The sequence below is a fragment of the Suricata suricatta genome, chromosome 8 (assembly GCF_006229205.1).
Source record: "Suricata suricatta isolate VVHF042 chromosome 8, meerkat_22Aug2017_6uvM2_HiC, whole genome shotgun sequence".
NCBI classification, from domain to species: domain Eukaryota; kingdom Metazoa; phylum Chordata; class Mammalia; order Carnivora; family Herpestidae; genus Suricata; species Suricata suricatta.
Window position 1 is genome coordinate 101,583,212 of NC_043707.1, and position 25,067 is coordinate 101,608,278.

Sequence of the window (25,067 nt, forward strand, 5' to 3'; positions counted from 1 at the left end):
TAAAGTAACACAGTAGTAAGTTTTCTACTTCCTCTTCATAATTTGGAATCATAAATAACCAGGATTCATGATCTCCAGGGCCTAAACTAGTGCCTAACATAAAGAGGGCACTCAATGAACGTTTGATAAAAACAAAATTGATTAATAACCAGATAATACCATAAAACATATGCAATTTTAATAAAGACCCATAATCAAAAAAGGATATAAGCCTAAGTGAAATTGCATTTAATGATCCTTTAAAAAAGGAAAACAGTTAAGTTGATAAACTCTGAAAATAATAAAAAGATATGAGCAATACACAAAACAAGTCAGAAAATACAGTTATAGAAAGTAGATCAGAAAAAAATTCCATGTGAGATTTTCAGGAAAGTATTGAGTATTATGCCTGAATCACAAGAGGTAAATTATATCGAATTATTACTATGGTAACAAAGAGTCAAACAATATAGAGAAAGCCTTTTTTCACCATAAAATAAACGGATTTTTAAAAGTACATTAGCTCTTTAAAAAATAGAAACACTTTTTAAATTTAAAAAAATGGCTTATGCATAGTATTAAGTTTCTGTTTAAAAACTATATATATATGTGTGTATATATATATATATATATATACACACACATATATATACACACACACCACTAAATAAATGTGATTTGCTCATACAGTTATGAAAGAAAGCTACTTTGTCAAACAGGAATTCTGTACAGACACCGGTGTCAAAATTCATGAACTTGAATTATAACTTTTAGCACAACTGCTTATTCTTCATGATCTCTTCATCTAATGCTGACACTATTATGTAACCTAAGAACTTACAGAAGGAAACACTAATATTGATCCCACAAATGACTTGGTTACTCTAACAACTGCACAAAAAAGTTTTGGGATTTGTTCCATTTTCCTCTATTTTTAAATCATGAATAGCTTGTCTTTCCAAAAGAGTTCTCTCGATTTATTCAATAAAGTCATATAAAAAGTTTTGTCAAACCTAAATACAACAAATAAAATCCTGAAGGTTATGAACAGGATGACCATAAGTCCTAGTTCATCTGGGGCAATCAATGTTTATGCCTGTTGTCTCCGAAAAAATTATTAGCGGCCTCCTTCACTCTCAAAAGTGTTCCCAGTTTGGACAGTAAACTGTATGGGCTCCTTCTCTATAACGAATATGACTAGCATCCTGGAAGGTGTGTGAGACTGCCTCTCAAGTGTCAGAATGCAGTAAATTACTTAAAAAATTGTTTTAAATGAAATAGAAGTTTAAAGGCTCTGAATGTAGAAAGGCAATTACAGAAAAAAAGTTTTACCAGAATTCAAGTTTATTAATATTAACTGGGTGCTTTCCTTATGCTAGCTAAATGGAGATGTGAATAATATAAAAGTTAAATTTTTAAAAAGTTATCTTATTTATACACACATTTCTCTCTGAAATAAAATGCAAGTAACAAAACACGTGAAACACATCATGTATTATTACGGGGGACAGGGAATAAGGAAAGGGGGTATTTGAGACAGGGACTGTTATAGTTTTTACTTTATACATTCACTTGTCTGATTTTTAAAAATAAGTATACATTTAATTTAATTCAAAAATGTATGTAAAAATATTTGGAAACTTTTTTCAAAAGTCTTACAACTGTTTTAGCTTACAAAATCATTATTCTTTTAAGGCGCCTGGGTGGCTCAGTCGGTTAAGCGTCCTGACTTCAGCTTGGGTCATGATCTCATGGCTCATGGGTTTGAGCCCCACATTGGGCTCTGTGCTGACAGCTAGCTCAGAGCCTGGAGTCTGTCTTCAGATTCTGTATCTCCCTCTCTCTCTGCCCCTCCCCTGTCCACGCTCTCTCTCTCGTTCTCTCTCTCTCTCGCTCTCGCTCGCTCTCTCTCGAAAACAAATAAAACCTTAAAAAAATTTTAAAATTATCTACAAAAGCCTAAAATGTCTTGAGAGTAAATCTGGCAATACAACTGTTCAAGTACACCTTTCTAAGCAAAATGCAGCATAAAAGATTTATAACATCATTTATAGATCAAAAAGCACAAACTAGCAAAAAAAGGGAAAAAAAAAGGGCACTGAAAATTAGCAATCAATACTATGTTGGAATAAATGCCAAAAAGAAAAAAAGCCAGTAAAACGAAGCAGAATACTATTTTTTTTTACATCCTTTCTGCCAATAACATAACAATAACATTTAAGAAAGCAAACTCATAAAAGACAAAAACACCCACCACATCACGCCCTCTAACAAAGCCCAGTTTGATGATGTGGTGGTGGCAATCAGCCAAAGCTTTTCTTTTCACACACACACCAGTAGGTCAGGCTACTTGGCCATCTCTTTCTTACAAATCACAGGTTAACTCATTCCAAGATTTATATAAGCTCTGAGTGGCTTACTAGTATGGGATAGAAAAAATACACTCTTCTTTTCCCCCAAGTAGTTCTCAGACTACTATCTAGCATGTAGTTTAACAGCATTCTGGAAAGCAGAAAGTCTCACTATTGTTAAGGGCCCACAAAAATGAAAGTTTCAGGTAAATACTGGATATGTGCTCTAAGCATAACTAAGAGATATAAACATAACATAACATAAATCAGTGTTTCATGAAAATGTATAAATAACTCATTTACTCTAAAGGATTTATTATTTTACAAGTATGGAAGCTAATGTTTTTATGGCTAATTAAAAGTTTTTAAATAGAAAAAAGAAATAAAATAACAGGCAGTACAAAAAGCAAGACCAGGCAGGGGCGCCTGGGTGGCTAAGATGGTTGAGCATCCAATTCTGGATGTTGGCTCAGGTAAGGATCTCATGGTTTGGTCCGTGGGATTGAACCCAGTGTTGGGCTCGACACTGTTAGTACAGAGCTGCTTGGGATTCTCTCTCCCTCTCTTTCTGCCCCACCTCAATTCATGTACCCACACGCTCTCTCAAAACAAAACAAAACAAAACAAAACAAAACAAAACAAAAACCTGACTCACCCCTCTAAAAACTCATTCTTCTCATGCCAAATCTTCTCACGGACTGTTTTACACATGCAGGTATCTTCTACTCTTTCAAAAGTCTGCATTACTACTCTGCTTTTACAAAAGACCTTCATCATACCTATTTTCACCAACCAAAAGAAATCTGAACAGGATATCTGCTTTTATGAAAAGAGGCACAAAGCAAAAACAGCATTCAGCATTTGTTCTGCAGCAAGCTGTTACGGAGGCAGCAAACACCACAATCAAGAATGGTTCTACCAAGTTCCTTCTCTGGGAACTACATTCAGCTTCTCAGCAATCATGCCGCCATAGCTTTGAACTGTATCTGTGAGCATTTGTGCTTTATCTCAATTTCTTGAGTATCCATTAGCAAGATATGTCTTAAGGTGTCAGAAAAGTCTGAGAGGTTATTTTTAGGGACTGGAATCCCTCAAAAACCCTTCCACTTATATTAATGGTAATTGCTTCTTCACTTTACACCATTTTGACTTAGGAATGGTTTCATAAGAACACTATTTTCAAATAGTGGAGGAAACCTATACCGCTCCAGGGTTGGAATTCAGCGTTAAAATAATGATTTAATCATTGGGCATCTCCTTTGACTATGGCACTGTGCTAGATGCCAAGATGAAGCAGATGTAGACCCTGCCCTAAAAGTTTCAAATCTATATATAAGATACACATCGGTCTACCAATATCTGATTCAAGATGATTAAATAAGTGTTATGAGAAAAGTGCTAAGAGATCAGAGGGAAAAGCTGAGAAAGGTTTCACAGAGGCAGCATTGTGAAGTTCAAGATTTAGACCCAGAGGTGAGGGGGAAAGTATTATAGCAATGGCCAGAGGCTGGAAACACCCTAATGAAATGAAATGTTTGAACTTCTCTTCAATCAAGGGGCTATTGAAAGGAAAGCACAGTTAAGTAAACTAACAAGGGACGCCCAAGTACCCAGGAATGAGGAACAGCAGGAAGCCTTCACCACCCCAAGCTTAAGGAACAAGGAAGGAAACAACATTACCCTAGGATGAATCGGAGGAGGAGCTACTCAAAGGACACTCTAATTATAGTACATCGCCACTGCCAGGAATGCATCAAAACAGAGCAGCAAAAGGAATAAATACCCCAAGAGCGCTCTCTTTTCTTCCTTCCATCTTCTGTCACTGCCTCCCATTTGCTAACCCCAACCAGAATCCAAAGGAGAAAGAACCTCAGGTGACATACAGAGGTGTAAAGCTCAGCCTAGAAGGGCAAAGAAGGAATCTGAAGGAAAATGGAGTATGACCAGGAAAGGCAACCTCAGGCTCAGGGGCTAGTGTAAGCATAGAGAGGCTGGAAAAAGGAGGAGGCCAAATGAGGAACAATATGCTCTAGGAGGAGAATATGTTTTTCAGATTCAGATGCTGAATCTGAAAGGAAATCAAAATTAGTGGCTTAACTGGAAAATTAGGATTCGGGGATGGAGGAGAAAAATGGATGGAGCAGCAGCAGCAAGGTAGCACTCTGCTTCTCTCCATAGTCAAAAGGACAAGAATCATTGGGCTCTAGTCCTAGTTAATCTAGTCTCTAACTGTGACCTTGAGCAAGTCACTTGGCTTCTCTGAAACTTTTTCCACTATAAAAATAGGTGGAGGTTGTGTTAAAACATTAAGATTCCTTCCAGTTCTAGGAGCCTGTGAAGCTAACATCTCTCAGGTAAACAAGAATGTTAATCAGGTGAGTAAAATAACCTTTCCATATTGAAGAAACGTAGAGTCCACTTATTTACTTTAAAAAAATTAATTTCATTTAAATAAAGACAGTAAGAGCTTACATGTTCCAAATGCAGCCAAGTCCTGCACAATACAACAAAGTGGTAAAATACAAGCAAACTCTATAATTTAGTATAACCTTGAAACTGAGTGAGAAAGACCAATGTAACCAGATTTTAAAACATGCTTTGGAATGCAAAGAACGCAAAGAAACAACCAAGTAAACAGAATCACTTGACTTAAGTGGCACATTTTGGAAAAAACAAAATGAGGTGCTCAGTCAATACAGCAAAGAAGCACACACACACACCCCGTTCCAGCACGATATTCAATGAATATCTGTTATGTGCCAGGTTCTATCATGGTCTCCAAAGGATATCTTTAAGGATAATACAGAAAACAGCAAATATAATCATTACCTAATCTGGAATGAGCTCAAATTTCACCCCTTCCAAGAAACATGCTCTGACTTACTATGATACTAACTAGAATTAGTGCTGGTACTGAAGTTAGTATTCTTCAAAATACATCAGAGATCATACAGATTGGGGGAACAGGGGGAGTCTGCCTAGGATTCTCTCCAATCTGTCTCTCATATGTGGCAGCAACCAGGGAGCTTGGTGACTTTGGCTCAGGTCATGATCTCCTGGGCCATGAGTTCGAGCCATGCATCAGGCTCTGTCTGTGCTGGCAGCTCAGAGCCTGGAGCCTGCTTCAGATTCTGTGTCTCCCTCACTCTCTGCCCCTCCCCCACTCATGCTCTGTTTCTCTCTGTCTCAATAATAAATAAAAACATAAAAAACTAAAAAAAATTTTTTAAAGAACTATTCTTTTAAACATAATCTTTAAGTCTTTACTGAAAAATCTTCCTAAATATAATATGTAGGCTAACTACGTTAATCATTAAAACTGTCTTTTTCTATAGAATCCTCATAAACATCAGTTATCACTAAATGTTACAAAGGCTAGGTACTGATAGAACATGACATATCCCAGGGGAGTCCCCCTAGAATCTGCTTTTCAGAATAAAAGCCTGATACTATCTTCCTCAAGCAATAGACTGCACACCAGGCAACAGCGTGACTTTCCAATCAGCAGAATATGGCTGGATCACAATGCTCTTTCCTGGCTGAATCAAACTTAAAGTCCCTGATATGATCTTCATATCATCTGGGGAAGTCTGAGTAATTAGATATTAATGAATACAATCTTTTTGCACTAAAAAAATGCCACCTAGAACTTTAGAAATATCATAATGGATGTGACCAATAGCCTTTGCAGCTTAGTATTTACTGAGAGGCACTTCAAACAAAATTCCATCTCTGCCAAAACCAAACTCAGGACATTTTGGAAACAGATTTGGCTTCTCTGGGATAGTCCTTATTTCTCATTTAAGCTCTCAGACTAAACGTCTGATTTTTTGGTGGCTTATATCTTCCTTGAGTTAGGAAAGGTAATATATTATTTTTACTTAAGTTGTCTCTTGCTGAGCTGCACAAAAGGAGAAAGTTAAAAAAATGTTTTTAAGAAAATGAGAGATGTTGACCCTAATCCTTAAAGAGCTTTATCATTTAATTCAATTCAATGATCAGAAATGATTCACAAAGAGTGGATGAAATTTTCTAATTTAAACATCACTACAAAAGCTCTTAAAACTGCAACAATATCCCTAAACTACTCCACTAAACACTAGGAGAAATAATTACTTGTTTTCTAACTTCCTGAACACAGCTAAAAGTAAATAATTTAAAGAACAAGCAAAACCAAATGTTACTTTAAATCAGCAAAAAGTTTTCTGGTTCAATACATCTCTCTTTCGTAACAAAAATACTTGGGAAGTATGAAAGCTGAAAAAATTGCATGATTCAGACATGGTTTTTATCCTATTCATCATACCCAACTTTGCATAACCGAGTTGTGCTAAGAACCTAAACTTTTCACTCCAGTTTTTGAGAACCCCGTATTATTCCCAAGTTTTCAACTTTTATTTTTGCACAAGCTACCAATGAAGCATAAAAACACTCCCCCCTCCCACACACACATTCACAAATAACAGCACCTATAATTATTACACACAAAAATTACTAGGCCAGGCTAGAAAAACACAGTGCCAAGAATAAGAAAATGTTTGGTCTGCAACTGAAGAGTCTGTTAATGGGCAACTGGTCAAAATTAAGCTTTCACATTACGAAAAAGCTCAACTTTTGCATTTATATCTTGAGACCACTTTCGAAAAGGAAAGTGAGTTCCACAAAAATGAGAAAAAGGGTAAGAGATACCCTCCAGTCTGGTTTGGTGGCGAATGACCTCTCAGTGGAATAGGAGGCCCCTAGCCTCACCCTCCAACCCATCTCAGCCGAAGAAGTGAGGAGAGCTCCCCGAGAAGAGAGGGCCTCAGCGGCCACGTTGTCCTACTCACCCCAGAGGGCAGCGGAAAGGAGGCAGGGAGAGAGCGACATTCGCGCCCACGGCCCGGCCCGGACGCAGCAGGGACCCCGGGTACTCAGGGGTGGGGGCCGGCCCCTTTCCCAGACCCTCTGGGTCTACTCACTCCGCTAGTGGCCAGCAAGAAAGCCATTCGCCAAGGCCCCCGCCCTCTGTGCCTCCAGGGGAGGGAGCCAGGGGCCGTTTCCAAGCACCCCTTTTTTCTCCCCCAGTTCGTATTCCCCAAAATGCAGTGAAGTCGGTCCACTCAGGTTCCGCTGGTCCCCCGGGACACCCCCCCCCACCAGCTCCCCACTCTTGCCCCGCCCCCCGCCAGGGCCTAGGAGCCGCACCGATTGGCTGGCCCTGGCGGCTCCTGGCAAAGAAAGCCCTGGCGATTGGCCATGGGTCACCTGCTGTAAAAGAGGTGAGCGGCTGATGATTGGCCGTAAGGCCAATTTTGGGTGGAGAGGGGAAAGAGAGAGGGCCACTGACGCGAGGGACCGGCAGCAGGGGTGGGCCCTGGAGAGCCTGGCTCCCGGCCTTCCTGCCCAGAGCCTACCCGGGCTGGCTCCTCACGGAGCCCGGGGCTCACCTCGGGGGCTGTGGGCTGGGGACCCAATCTTGCAGCAGGACCTATGCTTCGAAACGGGTAGCTGCTGCCAGCTGAGCCAACGCTCCTCACGAAAGGGAGGTCACTGCTCAAGGGAGCTCTGCCTGGCCTCAGAACTTCAGCTCCAGGAATTCCCGTAACGTGACAACTGGAGGACTCCTTACAGACAAAAAAAAATGCTCCACCTACACCCACCGACTTCTGGGTCACTATCAAAAAATCTGGCAACTGTGGAACCAAGTTCTTGCTAACTGCTTTTGCTTACTTCCGCAAAGCTGTGTCGCGTGGGGGGGGGACGGGGGGGGAGGAGAAGATATTTCATTAATAAACAAAAGCATGTGTGCCTGTTTTATTAATACAGGAAACAACGTAGGCCTGCTGTTATGCCACAGCTCCATAAGGCATGTAGGTGGCTTGTGAAGATGCTTCAAGAAACCAAATGGCATAATTTCAAATTAGATCAAAAGTCTCAATAAATGCTTGCTGCACTCAATGTTAAAGATACCTACAGTTTATTTAATGTAATTATTTTTTCAAAATGCCCAATACCAAACAATCTTTTTCCCCCACCCATGCCTCAAAATCCTGGTCTTCCAGTACTCTATATCAGTAAGTGAAAACCACTACAGACCACTCTAAAATGTAAACCATAAACTGGGCAATCCATGAGGCCTCTCATGAGCAGCGTTGGTGGTATAGTGGTGAGCATAGCTGCCTTCCATGAGGCCTCTCATTACACCTTTAATCCATCAAGTTCCATCATTTTTACCTCCTCAATATATTCTCAATTCTGTCCACCTCTCTCCATTTCCACCACTCAGTTATAGGTCTGGGCCTGTTGGAATAAACTTCCTGAATCTACCCTAGCTCATCCAATGCATTCTTAACACTATAGCCACAGTAGTTGGTTTTCAAAATCAATTTCATTACCCCCTCTTCACCCCCTACCACATCTAACTAAAGAACTTCAACTGCTTCCCAGAGTGCTTAGGATACAATTCAGACTTTAACAATGGCTTACAAAATTAGCTCTACTTAACCCCAGCTCCGTTTTACACCTTCCACTCAGTCATTTTCTGTTTCACATAATGACCTTTTTCAAATTTCTTCAATTTGCCATGGATTTTCCCACCTTATAGCCTTGGCACAGGTGGTTATTTCTATCTTTTACACTATCCCCTTGACACCAATCCCCTTCAATTTACTGCTATTCATCATCTTGTCCTCCCCACCTATGTGAAATCTGATTATGTTCCCATGGCCCCTATAACTCTCCTTTGCAAAACTTATCACAGCTATAATTTTACGTGTATTTTAGTTATTCTTTTTAATTAGCGTTATTGATATAATTTACATAAATAAAACATCCATTTTAGATGTACAGTTCAATATATTTTGATAAATGTATACATACATGTAATCACAAATAAGACACAGAAAATTTCTATCACCCCAAAATTTCCCTTATGTCCCTCAAGCAGTCAATCCCACCAACCACTGCTCTATTTGCATTATTCTTTCATTAATGTTTATGTTCACCACTAGACTGTAAGCTTAATTACACAAGGATCTATCTAATTTGGTTCAACATTATATCCTCAGTATTTAGTTACATGCCTGGTGCATATTAAATGTTTAATAATGGATTTTCTTTGTTAATAGATTCTGAAAATAAACATCAATTGTATGATAAATATCAAACTATAAACAGTGATATAAAAAAATACATTAATTTTGCCAGATGGACAAGGTCAATGTCTAGCAACTTCCACTAACACTCTTTAAGGTTCTCCTTTAATATCTGCCGTTCTAGCAGTTTTGTACTTGAGTAGCCCAAAGTATGTAATTCAATATTGGCTGATCCAGTGGTTCTCCAGGCCAGGGGGAAAAGGCCTCCATCTCTCATTCTGTCTATGTTTGACCCCATAAAAGACATAATACTTATTTATATCCTTCTTGCTTACCAGGTCCTTTATGTGCTTATGTCTTATCTCCTCAACTAGACTTCATATTTAACAGTGTCTATCAAAGTGTCAGACACTCTTTTGTAAAGTGTCCTCCAAATCTACCACCACCACCACCGCCGCCACCATATCATCATGGGTCAGTTGTTTCAAAATCTAATGCATTATCATTTTTGACAATATAGTGTAAATACTAAAATTCTAGTAAGATTTTAGTGGACCTGATTATTATTAGTTTTTTTTATTAATAAGCTTATGTGTTAAGATTGGGGTAATGGCAATAGAATATATGAGTTATGATGGTCTCTTAAGACAACTGAGTTTTCCTTTAATATATATACATATGCATATGTATATGTATATATATAGTAAAGAGAGAGAGAGTTAACTCTATGTTCTAGTTACACATTTACAAAGGCCATAGCTACAGTCCAAAGGCTACCTGTTCATCTAGTTTCATGCTAGTGATAACTATTTGTTACATATAGTTCTTTCCTAATCCTAGAATTAACTAAAGTTAGTGCGCATAAAAGATGTACTATCTAAAATGAAAAGTAATTACATGATACAAGACAACTTGACCCATTTTGTCTCAAAAAACTAGACTTCTTTAAAAAAAATTTTTTTTTAATGTTTTATTTATTTTTGATACAGAGAGAGACAGAGCATGAGAGGGGGAGGTGCAGAGAGAGGAGACACAGAACCGGAAACAGGCTCCAAGTTCTGAGCTAACTGTCAGCACAGAGCCTGACGTGGGGCTTGAACCCACGAACGTGAGATCTGACCTGAGCCGAAGCCGGAGGCTTAACCGACTGAGCCACCCAGGCGCCCCAAAACTAGAAGACTTCTAAGCAAATTTGGCAACTGAAGTGGTTTTTTAAAACATCTACAATTATTTCAGAAGATAGTTAAAGGACCAATGCCTTAAACCCATATATAACAATGGATCTCCAATGTATGCATAAAAGAATGTTCAATACTTATCTTTGAACTACATAACTAAGGCTTATTATATGATTAAATTAATGATTTTTCTGTTTTTGTTCAAGATAAAGAAGAATACAATAGGATGAATAAGGAGTACAAAAAACAACCTGAGAAAAATAAAAACACTAAGTTAAGGATGAGGGGGTCTTTCAAATGACAAAAGGTCAAGAAAAAATAGGCCAATTTTACCTACAGCTATTAAGATAAAAGAAAATTTTAACCCAAACAGAATTCATGCACTACTTTCAAAAATATTCTGCTAGAAGGCTCAATTATGTTTACATATAAATTACATTTATATTCATGGTTGCCCTATGAATTTGCTTAGCAACTCAGGCCAGATGACTGGAACAGATAAAAGACAACTCTTAGAAGAAGGATATGCAGCTCCACTATTTGACTAGTACTCAAAAGCTCAAAACTAAGGTCAGCCAATAAATTTCCACATAGAAACTTTGGTCATATGGAATCAAAACATCACTTGCCATATGGCAGAAGCAATCTACACTATCTTGTGATCAGGGTAACCATGTTCCAAAAGTTTATTTTATTTGCAATTCTCAGTGCATTATCAAACAAAAGAATTATTTGGTTCAAGGTTGAGAATAAATACGTTTATAAACCACACAATGGCTATGATAGCGTACTGCCTTGTTCACCAATATATCTTTAGTATCTCTTTAACACAGGGACTGACATGTATTAGGTACTTAATAAATGTCTGTTAAATGAATAAAATGCCAGGTATTATACTATGAAAACAGCAGTATAAACAACTAAAAAGGCTGAAATGGCTAGTATAGCAAGCAAAAGAGAAAGCAGAGAGACAGAAGGCTGTTGTTTTTCTGTATGAGCCCTTTAGTACTGTTTAATTTTAAAGCTAATATTAGGTACTAGTGCCCTCATTTTTACACATAAAATTCTGCATTGGTCACTTAAGTTTTTTTTCTGAAATAACTTGTGGATTTCACTAAAAACACATGAGTTGCCGGGGTGCCTGGGTAACTCAGTCGGTTAAGTGTCCAACTTTGGCTCAGGTCATAATCTCATGGTCTGTGAGTTCGATCCCCACAGGCTCTAACTCTATGCTCTATGCTGACAGCACGGAGCCTGGAGCCTGCTTTGTTCGGATTCTGTGTCTCCCTCTCTCCTCTGCCCCTCCCTGACTTGTGTTCACTCTCACTCTGCTCTCTCTCTCTCTCTCTCTCTCTCTCTCTCTCTCTCCTCAGGGGGAAAAAAAAAGCTATTAGAAGTTATTAAAAAACTATTAAAAAACAAGTGAGAACTATGTGTTTATCTCTAAAGAAAGGTGTGGGAAACACTATTGCTTTTATATTATATACTTCTACATATTTAAAATTTTTTAGAAGTATGACTTACTTATGTCATTATTTTATTATAATTTCTTAAAATTTCAATCCTCATTATTTTTATTTTCTACTTTATCTAGACTGAGCTCTGTAAAGTCAGGGACAACCCGTCCTTTATTTGCAGTTATATCCTCTGTAACTAGTACAGTGCATGGAACATATTAAGTGTGTGGTTTACCAAATACATATCTTTTTTGTATTCTCCGTATGTTCTGAATTGAGCATGCACTATTCAAAAAAATTTTTTAATCTTATTTTTATGCAGAGAAGGTAGGAAAATATATGATAAATTCTAAGATGTCCATAAAAACACAGTTCTGATAAATTTCTGGCAGTTAAAGGAATGACCTTCAGCAGCTATAAAACTGGATCACCTGTTCTTTTTTTTTTTTCCTAATTTTTGATTTCTTAAATTTTTTTGAGAGTGTTCACGAGCAGAAGGAAAGGGAGGGAGAGAATCCCAAGCAGGCTCTATGCTAGAATTCAGGGCTCAGTCTCACCACTGTGAGAGCATGACCTGAGCTGAAATTAAGAGTCGATGCTTAACTGATTGAGCCACCCAGACGCCCCTGGACCATGTTTTTGTTTTCCAAGAGTTTAAGATAGATGGGCCACCACTTGGTGGCCCTATTTATCATTGAATAAAATTATGAATCCTAGAATCCTAAATTGCATTTTGGGAGCCAGAGATTATCTGCCCTCAGTAAGAGCAATGACTACGGCAACAGCCCTTAGGGGAATTTTCCTTTGTTACAGAAAACCCAAGTAACTGGCTACTTCTCCATACCACTTCACCTATGTAAAAGGTGGACACATCTACATTGCAATTATTTTCTCTGGGAAACAAAGCGTTTCAAGGGAGAAAAATGAAACACATCTCTTTTTCTACATGATACAAAAATAAAATCTAAGGTAGCAGGAGAAACACTACAATGGTAGTAAACATCTTTATATATTGAGAAATTTAAATGTATGTTCAAAAAGCTAATCTTCAGTGAAGTGGCTTAACACCCAAGAATAGTACTCAAGGGGCACCTGGGTGGCTCAGTCGGTTAAGCATCCAACTTCGGCTCAGGTCATGATCTCATGGTTCATGGGTTCAAGCCCCACATCGGGTTCTGGGCTGACAGCTCAGAGCCTGGAGCCTGTTTCAGATTCTATGTCTCCCTCTCTCTCTGCCCCTCCCTTGTTCGCACTCTGTCTCTCTCTGTCTTTAAAAAATAAATAAACATTAAAAAAAAAAGAATAGTACTCAAAAGATTTCTATTAATTGTAGCTACCCAGTTAGACATATGAGATATTACAGAAAAGAAGGCAGAATTAAGGTATCCTAATACTAGAGATTTATTTCATAGCTACCATCCCAAATTATACCTTAAACACCAAATTTGGCAGATATGTAATTAACTGACTGAAGTATCTAATTTTGAAAAAAGGCTTCATAATGGTTCTATACTACCTTGTTTTTCCAGCTTCAATAATGATTTACAATCTGAATACTATCATATTTCCATTATGTATAAAAAGAATCTATACCCTAACAGTACCATTTTCATTGGCAAGAATGAATCTATACCCTAAATCTATACCCTAAAAAGAATCTATACCCTAACAGTCAGTACCATTTTCATTGGTAAGAATGAATCTATACCCTAAAAAGAATCTATACCCAACAGTCAGTACTATTTTCATTGGTAAGTAGTGCCCCATTTTTATAAGGCAATATCATTCATCACATTAAATAAATGTTAATTTAGATTTTATTGCTTTGTATTTTGTTTGCATTTAACTTGCAACTTTCTTTTGGATGTATAGTTAGCTCTATAAAATTTTAAATCTAAGAAGTTTATGCCTAGCTTAATGTTTACCCACCTTAAATAACATTATATATATATATATATAATACTTTACAAACACTGGAATTTGGGGATTGCAAGAGTTTTTTTTTCTTCTAAAATAGGCCCTAGTTTATCTAAGTTTATAAACCCTTTTTACATCTGTATGATACCAGATAAGCTGCCATAATTCACAAAACTTTGCACAATACAGCACAACACTGCTAAACCTACAGGATGTAGCATCCTATCTTCTTCCAGTGATCACATCCTTGTTTGGGATTCTCTCACATTTTGTCAGTCCTAAAACTTACTAGGGCAAATAAACTGAAAGTTTCCCTCCATTATACACTTTCAGCAAATATTCACTGAAGGATTCTTACAGGCTAGGAAGAGGGGAATAAGAAGCTCAACAGCTCCTCTGGTGCCTCTTCAAGGAGTATCCTACTTTAGTTGGGTGTAAATACATGAAAAAATAACACAGCTAACATACAAGTTTAGAATGACTACTAGAAATTCAACTACTATAGAAGTTGCAAGGAGAAAAGATTTTAGTCTTCTTCTCCCACCCTCAGACTATCCTAATTGCAATTTTAAGATATCCACAAAGGAGGGGCACCTGGGTAGTTCAGTCAGTTAAGTGGCTGACTCTTGCTTTTGACTCAAGTCATGATCTCAAGGTTCCTGAGTTTGAGCCCTGCACTGGGCTCTGCACTTGTGATTTTTTCTGTCTCTGCTTCTCCCCTGCTCATGTGTGCTCTCTCTTAAGATAAATTAAAAACTTAAAAGAAAAAAAAGATACCCACAGAGGAGCAGGAAAAACAGGAATAGAAATGAGGAAAGTTAGAAGGGAAAAGGTACAAGAGATGCTAGACGACTTTACGGTAAATCAGAATGAAAGGAAGTATGGAACTAATATTTATGAATACCTTCTACATACAAGGTATATGTTAGAGATATTGTAACATCTTAACAGAATGACTTTATTGCAGCTTTATCTGCCTTTAAAGATCAGCTAAGGTTTAAAAGAAATTAAGTACTCACTACCCCTCATTATACAGCTAGTAAGAGGGCAGAGCCAGGACCCAAGTCCTGATAAGCCTGGCTCTACAGATTTTCTACTATAATATACTGCTTCTTAAGCCACAGTCAAGCTAAACAGTGCCTGGTAGGCTTGGCACATAGGTGCTAAGAGAAAAACACTATCAAAAAGATAGGTTCTCTCTCACCTCATGAAACTTATAATGTCAAATGGGAGATGAATTATATAATAATGTATTATTAAAAGAGATAATGCATTTAAGTATAAAGCTCACACCATTCCTGGCACATAAGAAATGCTCAAATATTAGTTGCTGTTATTACTACATACTCAAATTTTATATGGGCTACACAGAAGGGGAAATTACAGCAGAGTTAAGAGACTACTATTTTTCCCTCATGTTTGGATATTTATTCAGCAACAAAATCAACAGGTGGTTTCATGGAATAGATGTAAAGTAAGGAGAAAAAGAAATTAATGTGTATTCCTTAGAATATGGGGACATGCATAACCTACTGAATTAGATATTTTCTTTCTATCTACTAAATTTGTATAGCAAAAGTATGATTAGAGCTATCTCCCAAGTCAGGGCAATGAAAAGGGGTTTTAGTAGGACTGGCTGTTACAATTAGAGTTTGTGGTGTCAAAGATGCCTGAGCTTCCCGGGGCCCAGGTTGGTGAGGTAGAAGGATAATGGAATCCCCCCTAAGATGGCTACTTTCTACCACAATGAGACCCAGTATTAAGAATTAAAAGAATGTTAAATGTTCTGCCAAAGGTAGAAACTGGGGTGTGAAGGGAGGCAAATGGTTAGTCAGAGAGCAAATCACAAGATGCCTACGTCAATGACTGTGTAGCATGGGATGTCCCAAAGAGAGGATGTCCAAAGAATTCCCTGATGGACCCCAATTTAAAAATCTAATATTTAGACACCTGGCACACATAAGTCACCAATCATATAAGAGTTGGCCTGCTTTTTTCCTGTAATCTCTTTTCCTATCCTTATCCTAACTCAGAAGGAAGACCTCTGAAGAAGACAGGTGGAAAAAATGAATCCTTTCCTTTGACTCAATACAAGTTCCTCAATTCTCTGTAGGAGTGATCAGGCAAACTTTGAGTTGATAAAGAAACTAAAGTTTTGGTACAGGGCTGAATTAGAATTTCTTAACCTAAAACAGTTTTAAAATCCAAAATAAGACTTATTCCTATAACTCTAAGTGACCAGAAAGCTATGAATATGCTCAAGCTCAAGAAGTCAGTCCGACATGGGGAGGAAATATATGGCAGTGTTTTTTGTTTTGTTTTGTTTTGACTATCGGTTTCAGGAGTAGAATTCAGTGGTTCATCACTTACATATAAAAGCCAGTGCTCATCACAAGTGCCCTCCTTAATGCCCACCTCCCCTCCAGCAACCCTGTTTGTTCTCTACAGTTAAGAGTCTCTTATGGTTTGCCTCCCTCTGTTTTTAATCTTATTTTTCTCCGTCCTTTCCCATATGTTCATCTGTTTTGTTTATTAAATTCCACATGAGTGAAATCATATGGTATTTTTCTGACTGATTTATTTTGCTTAGCATAATACACTTTAGTTCCATCCACGTTGTTGCAAATGGCAAGATTTCATTCTTTTTGATGGCTGAATAATATTCCTGTGTGTGTGTGTGTGTGTGTGTGTGTGTGTGTGTGTGTGTGTCTTCTTTACCCATTCATTAGCTAATGGACATTTGAGCTCTCTCCATAATTTGCTACTGTTGACAGTCTGCTATAAACATTGGGGTGCATTTGCCCCTTCAAATCAGTATTTTTGTATCCTTTGGATATATACCTAGTAGTGTAATTGTTGGGTCATAAGGTAGTTCTATTTTTAACTTTTTGAGGAACCTCCATAATGTTTCTAGAGTGGCTTCATGAGACTACTTTTTATTATAGTGTTAAGAAAGAGATGAAATGATGAGGTAATATGTGCACTGGGTCTTGAATAACTGGAATTAATCTTCCAGAGGCAAATCTGAGGACTAGGTATGGTGAGGACTTAGAAAGAGTAGCATGAGTAGAAGCATGGAACCAGAAAAGATTTCTATGTAGAGCATCAAATACACTTAGGAACAGCAGGTGGAAAGGTGGGTTGGGGTCAAATTAATAAGAGCCAGAAATCCCCTAATAAAGTTTTACTTTATCCTACAGGCAAATGTAAATCATTAAAGATTTTTCACAGTTAGAGATTCCTTAAGGTCATTTACTAAAGGTGTTCTTTTATAAGATAAAGAGAATAAATTCAGGCATATTACAAGGGCACCAGAAATAGAGTTAGCAAGATGCAACTTACATGGTAGTCAAAGTGAGCAGAGGAGAATGAGCGATTCTATTAAAAAGAAAAGAAAAGACACTGGGGTGACTGGCTGGCTCAGTTGGTAGAGCATCCGACTCTTGACCCCAAGGTCATGAGTTCAAACCCTATGTTAGGCATGGAGCCTACTTAAAAAAAAAGAAAAGGAAAAGAAAGGGAAAGACAAGACAAGACAACACACACACACACACACACACACACACACACACACACACACACACCTGGTTTGACAGGTTAGAATTTATCACCTAAAAGGACTCTCAACTTTCAAATTTCAGTGGCTCAGAGAATAACACTGTCATTAACAGAAACAGAAAATGGGATAAAGAGATGGGTTTGAAAAGGAAGGAGATGACAGGCTCAGTTTTAGTCATGCTGAGAATGAGTTCCACGGGGACATTTAACTGGCAAAATCCAAAAGGAAAGAGTGCAGGACGAAAACTAAATATGAAAAGATGTATATAAAAGAGCAGGGGTGAGAGGTAAGGAAGAGTCACCTACACGGAAGTTTTAGCTGAATCCATGAAAATGGTGAAAGCTACTGGAGGGAGAACAAGTAAGGTCACAGTCTCAAAGGAAACATCATACATTCACAAGTATGGGTGTAGTATTAACTCTGAGAAAGTAAGAATATTTTTCTTTGAAATATGCAAAGCAGAGTAAGAAAATATAGGTGAAATCACTAAGAACTACTGCAGTAAGACATTTTTCTATAAAGAAGGGAGCAGGCTGAGTTAGATACTGAACACTAATGAAAAAGATTTCACTGTGGAGATTTAACTGAAAATCAAGGAGTCAATAAGAAGACTGTGAAACAGAAATCCAATTACAGTTAGACAAAATTTAAATACAGCCCTCTCAATTTTGTGACCTCTAGTAGTACTAGAGGCAGAGAAACCAAACAATGGAGGCCCTGGAGAATGGAAACCAGAATGGTACACAGCACAAAACATCAAGTGACAAGAATTTCTAAGGGTGATAACAAAATCGGTGTTGAAGAAGCAAGCGTAAGGTCTACATGGGAGGATGACATCAGCAAAATTAGAAAGGTAGGAAATGGCCAGGAAAAACAGAGCAGAGCCCAAACCACAACAAGATAGGAAAAGTTCAGAAGAAGTAAAGTGGATAAGGGTAAAATTAAGAAAATTGTGGTCAAAGAGAAAACTTTGAAATTCAGTATTATGGCAGTTGTGCAGCCCTCAGTAACAAGGCCAAAGCAGTATAGTGTAATGGCTAAAGTAGAGATAAAATCCAATGGAAAAAGAAGACATGTAAATGCCTTCTCCTTGCTCATTCGTAAGAAAGATCCAGAGCGCCTACTCCATAGTGCCTATAGCACACTACATACATCTTAAAGCACTCGATAAACAGCAATGGAAAAACAACCTATACATCATCTGTTTCTTTGTTAATTCTTTTAATTATTTTTTCATTTAACTAACAGTTACTGAGCACTCTTTTGAATAGGTACTACTCTGGTACTGGGAGCAGAAATGGCGAGAGTAGTTGCTTTATCAGTAATTGTGCCTAACATTTATCAAGTTCTCACTATAACTAGGAATGGTTCCAACAAATTTGCATTTAACTAATTCAGTCATCAAAACAATTCTATAAAGGTAGGTACTTTAATTGTCTTCATTTTATGGATGAGGACAGTAGAAATCAGAGACACTAAGTTCAATGTAAAGAGTTAAACGTTAAGTGGTGACACTGGGATACAGACCAAGACATCCTGGCTCCAGGGTCAAGGTCTTCACCACACTTTACCATCTCTGGGAGGAGAATCTTTACTTTTTTGCCAGTCAAATGAACATTTGCTTACATATTTCTAAATGCCATATTTTCTGCATACATTAACTTTATTTAAAAAATACATAAAGATTCTATTAAATGCATTTTAATTTATCAAAGCCATCAGAGTCAAATACTTTAAAATTTTTTTCTTGTTAATTCTTCTGAGTGAAAGCTTAGAAATTCCATAAATGGATCAAACTAGGTATCTGAACCGAAGAAGTCTGCATCCTAATTGAGGAGGCTGCAGTTACACAAACTTTAAAAGATAAACCCCCCCCCAAAAAAATCATAGGAACTTAGTGAATTGTGCGACAAGTATGGCATTTGAAGGAAAGAGATCACTTTGAGTTTAGGGGATGGGGGCGGGTCAGTCAGGGAAGGCTCCACAGAAGAGGACAGTTTTGAACCGGGCTTTAAAGAAAAGTCGTGATATACAAAAACAGTGTAGAGAAAGATGGCATTTCAGAGAGAAGAGAGAACATACTGTGCAAGAATTTGAAGATCAGAAATGAAAAGATGTATTCAGAGCAAAGTAAGTTAACAGCAGCACTCTAGTAAAAAGTTGATGTAGAGGTATAATGGTCGAAATGTCTAGAAAGGCAAGTTAAGAATAGATCACAGAGAGACTTGAATTGAATGTCAGTCTCACCAACCACGAAGGAAATCTCATCTACCACATTCAGATTACTATGATTCTTAAAACACTTATCTTCCTACTGAGTCACAAATATCCTGAAATGATGCCACAGTCATTGATATAACTGTCTAAAAGGAAGCCTTTAGAAATTATGATATTGCTTATAAAAAGCACAGCTCAAAGAGTAACTTACAGATCTACTAGTTCAACTCCATATTCATTTCTTATAGTCTCTTAATAACCACATCCTTGAATAATGTTTTTTAAGCCTCTAATTGAGCAGTTTCAGGTGATGGGGAGTTTCCATCTTGTAGGACTTGCGATGCCCTATATAGTACCTTGTCTAATCAAGCCAGTTCCTGGTACAGGACAAAAATCAGCAGAGAAAAAAGAGTCATAAGATGTCAGTTTTCTACAATTCAACCCTATGAATCAAAATAATTAAAACAAAATCCTCCCAATGACACAATATAAGCTCCTTCACTTAAGAATGAACTTGGAAAACTATCTGCAGTATGGTGGAGTGAACATTTGTTGTTTTTGTCACCTATCATCTTTTCCCCTATTACGACTTGATTCGGTGAAGACCATCTTTTATCCTATCAGCAATGTGCTTCTGGTGAAGCAGATAACAGCACAGCTCCAGGAGCGGAACATGTGACTGTGAAATTGTGATTGGTCAGGATTAAGAAAATGACTGGAGCTAAGGTGATCAGCACTAATCCTATTGGTCTTACTATGGTCCAGAAAGAACAACAGCCTTCTGTGGACTTGGAGTTCCTACAATATTTTCCTGATAGTAGGTTGTACATCTCAACAATGAGAGGCTGAAATTGCTGCACCCATCTTACGACTACAAAAAGAACTTATCTAGAAATAAAGGCGCTCGGGAAGAAATGAAGCCTAGAAACAGGAATGGTGGATCTGTGTCCTCATGGCACTGTTTAAGTGCCTATTTCAAACCACATCCCAGCCAGGTTAACTTTTTTCTTAAACCAATTTCTCTTTTTTCCCTTTTATTTTCATCCCTACCTAACACATATGGCAACTGCCAAGTCCAGTAACAAGAAAAGTAGGTCAATTTATCAGCAATTATGTATTATCATACATTATCATACATTACTGCATAATTTAGTTATATCAATAACTGATCACAGATACTATATTTTTCTTAACTTATTAACTTACATCCAAATTATTTCGCATTCAATATTGCCTTGAACTGTCTTATTTCTAAATAAAAATCAGTATTTTACCCTAAAGAAAGCAGAAAAAAAAGAACATAACTTTACAAATATAACACTGTAAAGGCAAGAATAAGCAACTCAGAAATAAGAAGCTTTCATTATATCATAACAATTATTTTAAAAAACACAAAATAAACAAAAACTAATGAATGATCCAGAAGCCATGTAAAGACTCGTACTTGAAGCTGAAGAGTGTGTCGAAGAATTGTTTCTTCTAAGGCATGGACCCACTTCTCACGCTCGTCAGCATCACGGGCTGAAATAAACGATTATAAAAATTAAACTACTAATTTCTATGACAGTTTCATTTCTAAAGTGAAAATTTTAAACCTTAATACTAATAGGAGAGGTTTTAGTTGTGTCATTTTCTTAATAAATTCACCTTCCTATCCTTTCTACACATTCAATCCACTTGCAGCCATTTATAACAAAGGGAATAGTTATACTCAATAATAGCAAGATACACTGTCTCACTGAGAGCTAGAAAAGCTGGAATAACTAAAAGATAATTGGTTGGAGACAATAGAAAATAACAAGGTAGTAAAGAAATACCAGGCCTTGGGGCGCCTGGGTGGCTCAGTCGGTAAAGTGTTCAACTTCAGGATAGGTCATGATCTTGCGGTTCATGAGTTTGAGCCCCACGTCAGGCTCTCTGCTGACGGCTTGGAGCCTGGAGTCTGCTTTGTATTCTGTGTCTCCCTCTCTCTCTGCTTTCCCCTGTTTATGCTCTGTCTCTCTGTCTCTCAAAAATAAATAAATATTTAAAAAAATTAGTAAATAACAGGCCACATTTGTAGCAAAATGGATGGACCTAGAGGGAGTTATGCTAAGTGAAATTTGTCAGGCAGAGAAGGACAAATACCATATGTTGTCACTCATAGGTCTAACGGGAGAAACTTAACAGGAGACCATGGGAAAGGAAAAGGGGAAGAAAAGAGTTGGGGAGAGGGAGTGAGGCAAATCATGAGAGACACCTTTGAATGCTGAGAACAAACTGAGGGCTGAAGAGGGAGCGGGGAAGGGGAAGGAGGATGATGGTCATGGAGAGGGGCACTTGTGGGGAGGAGCACTGGGTGTTATATGGAAACCAACTTGGTAATAAACTATTAGTAAAAAAAAAAATTTAAAAAAGTAGACCTAGAAAAAAGATGAAAAAAAAAAGGGAGAACAATATCTATAAAAGCATAGTGGTGTAAATCAGTCTTTATTTAAAATAAGTCATTCAACCAAAAAACAAACAAAAAAAAGAAATAACAGGCCAAAGTCTAGAAAATAAACATCTAAAAGATAAGCCTTATATTGAAGGTCACTTTTCTCCTGAGGAATTGTAAATTCCACCAGAGGAGTAGTAGACTGAGCAATGTATTTAAAAGCCTTGTCAGGGGCGCCTGGGTGGCTCAGTCGTATTAAGCCTCCGGCTTCGGCTCAGGTCAGATCTCACGTTCGTGGGTTCGAGCCCCGCGTCAGGCTCTGTGCTGACAGTTAGCTCAGAGCCTGGAGCCTGCTTCCAGTTCTGTGTCTCCTTCTCTCTCTGCCCCTTCCCATCTCATGCTCCGTGTCTTCTCTATCAAAAATAAATAAAACATTAAGAAAAAAATTTAAAAAAAAAAGCTTTGTCAGTATGTTTGGGCAGGAACTATATGGGAACTCTATGTATTTTCTGCTCAATTTTTCTATGAACTTAAAACTGCTTAAAAAAATAGTTTATTTAAAAAAAGAAGAAAAGAAAAAGTCTTGTTAAGCCAAAAGTTGAAAACCAAGGCCCACCAACAGTGGAGGTCTCTAGTAACTAAGCCGTGTTTCAATTAGGGTGTCACAGAACTACACTTAATAAAGGGATTAAGAATAAAACAATTAAATTATCTGCTCAGTTCTAAATGGCAAAGAAAAATCTTCATACCCAGAATGGATTAAAACAACCCCACATTTTAGGTACCTAACTAGCAAAAACAAACAAAAATCTTTTCTGTAGGAAGATAACATCATTTCAACTGCTGAATTATCTCTATAAACAATTCTTGATACAATGTCTAGCATATAAGCACAGATAGCCAAGTATACAAGGAGACAAAACTATACATTAATGAGAATCAAAAGACAATAGAGGGGTACATGGGTGGCTACAAAATTTCCAGCTCTTGATTTTGGCTCAGGTCATGATCTTACAGTTCGTGAGTTCAAATCCCACTATTAGTGCAGAGTCTGCCTGGGATTCTTACCACCCGCCCACCTCCGGCGCCACTCATGCTCTCTCGCTCTCTTTCAAAATAAATAAATAAACAAACTTAAAAAAAAATAACAAGCAAAATTAAAACTCAATGGATGAGTTTAACAGCAGAATAAATCAACTAATGAGACAATTAAAGAACTGGAAGAGAGAGCAAAAGAAAACTATCATAACAATAGACAGTAAGTCAAACGGATAGAAAATATTTTTAAAAAGATAAGCAGGGCGCCTGGGTGGCTCAGTTGGTTAAGCAGCTGACTTCAGCTCAGGTCATGATCTCATAGATAGTGAGTTCAAGCTCCACATTGGGCTCTCTGCTGACAGCTCAGAGCCTGGAGCCTGCTTTGGATTCTGTGTCTCCCACTTTCTCTGCCCCTCACCCACTCATGCTCTGTCCCTGTCTCTCAAAAATAAACGTTAAACAAAAATTTCTTAAAGGCAAGCAATTGAGCTAAAGTCCCAAACAATGCTAATGAAAAGACAACAGAGTACTGTATTTAATGGATAAAAGACAATAGTTTCCAATCTAGAATTTGGTGAATGTCCTTCAGGAACTAAGATGAAATAAAGTCATTTTCAGACCAACAAAAACTAACGATTTGTCACCAGCAGTCACTCATTGAAGAAAATTTGAGGGGCACTTTGATCTCTCAGTCAGGTGTGCATCTGACTTCTTTTTTTTAACATTTATTCATTTTTGAGAGACAGAGCAGGAGTGGGGGAGGGGCAGACAGAGAGAGACAGAGAGACAGAGAGACAGAGAGACACACACAGAATCAGAAGCAGGCTCCAGGCTCTGAGCCGCCAGCACAGAGCCTGATGTGGGCCTAGATAGAACCCATGGATGGTGAGATCATGACCTAAGCCAAAGTCAGACTCTCAACTGACTGAGCCACCCAGGTTGCCCTGAGCATCTGACTCTTGATTTCGGTTCAAGTCAGTATCTCACAGTTCATGAGATCAAGCCCCATGTCAGGGTCTGCACTGACAATGTGCAGCCTAAATGGAATTATCTTCTCCTCCCCTACTCTGCCCCTTCTTCTCCTTCCCTCTCTCTTTGCCTCTCTGTAAATAAAAAAATTTTTGGAAAGGTATTCTCCATGCATACATGGATAATGTCTGATGGAAGGTGACAGCAGCAAGAGAAAATGGAGTGACAAAAATGGTAAGTATATGAAACCATAAGAAACCTAGGAATAAACCTAACCAAAGAGGTGAAAGACTGGTACTCTAAAAACTATAAAACACAAAGGATACAAAGAAATGGAAAGACATTCCATGCTCATGGATTGGAAGAAAAAATACTGTTAAAATATTTACATTACCCAAAGCAATCTACACATTTAATGCATCCCTATCAAAATACCACAAGCATTTTTCACAGAGTTAGAACAAACAATCCTAAAATCTGTATAGAACCACAAAAGACTGAATAGTCAAAGCAACCTTGGAAAAACAAAGCAAAGTTGGAGGTCTCACAATTCTGGACTTCAAGTTATATTACAAAGCTGTAGTGATCAAATAGTATGGTACTGGCATAAAAACAGACACATAGATCAATAGAAAACTCAGAAATGAACCCACAACTATATGGTCAATTAATTTTTAACACAGCAGGAAAGCATATACAATGGGGAAAAGACAGTCTCTTCAACAAATAGTATTAGGAAAACTGGACAGCACATGCAAAAGATTAAAATTGTACCACTTTCTTACACCATACACAAAAATAAATTCAAAATGGATTAAAGTCCTAAATGTGAAACATGAAACCATCAAAATCCTAGAGGAGAACACAAGCAGTAACCTCTCTGACATCAGCCATAGCAATTCTGACTAGA

At 37.7% G+C, this 25,067-nt stretch overlaps 1 protein-coding gene and 1 long non-coding RNA gene across 7 annotated transcripts in view; one reads left to right on the forward strand and one right to left on the reverse strand.

The window, feature by feature from the left end:
* Positions 1-25,067, reverse strand: part of OSBPL9 (oxysterol binding protein like 9) — a 170,088-nt gene that overhangs the window by 50,294 nt on the left and 94,727 nt on the right. For 4 of the 6 annotated variants that reach the window (XM_029947255.1, XM_029947254.1, XM_029947253.1 and 1 more), the window contains exon 4: positions 21,179-21,255. In XM_029947255.1, coding sequence (XP_029803115.1) covers positions 21,179-21,255 — 77 coding nt within the window. Of the gene's footprint in view, positions 1-7,159; positions 7,243-7,291; positions 7,452-21,178; positions 21,256-25,067 lie in introns of those variants that run through there. The other 2 variants (XM_029947256.1, XM_029947257.1) reach the window with 2 other exon arrangements.
* On the forward strand, positions 7,660-8,281 carry LOC115298464. Its single transcript, XR_003911760.1, has 2 exons — positions 7,660-7,982; positions 8,139-8,281. It is a non-coding gene; the product is annotated as an uncharacterized LOC115298464 (long non-coding RNA).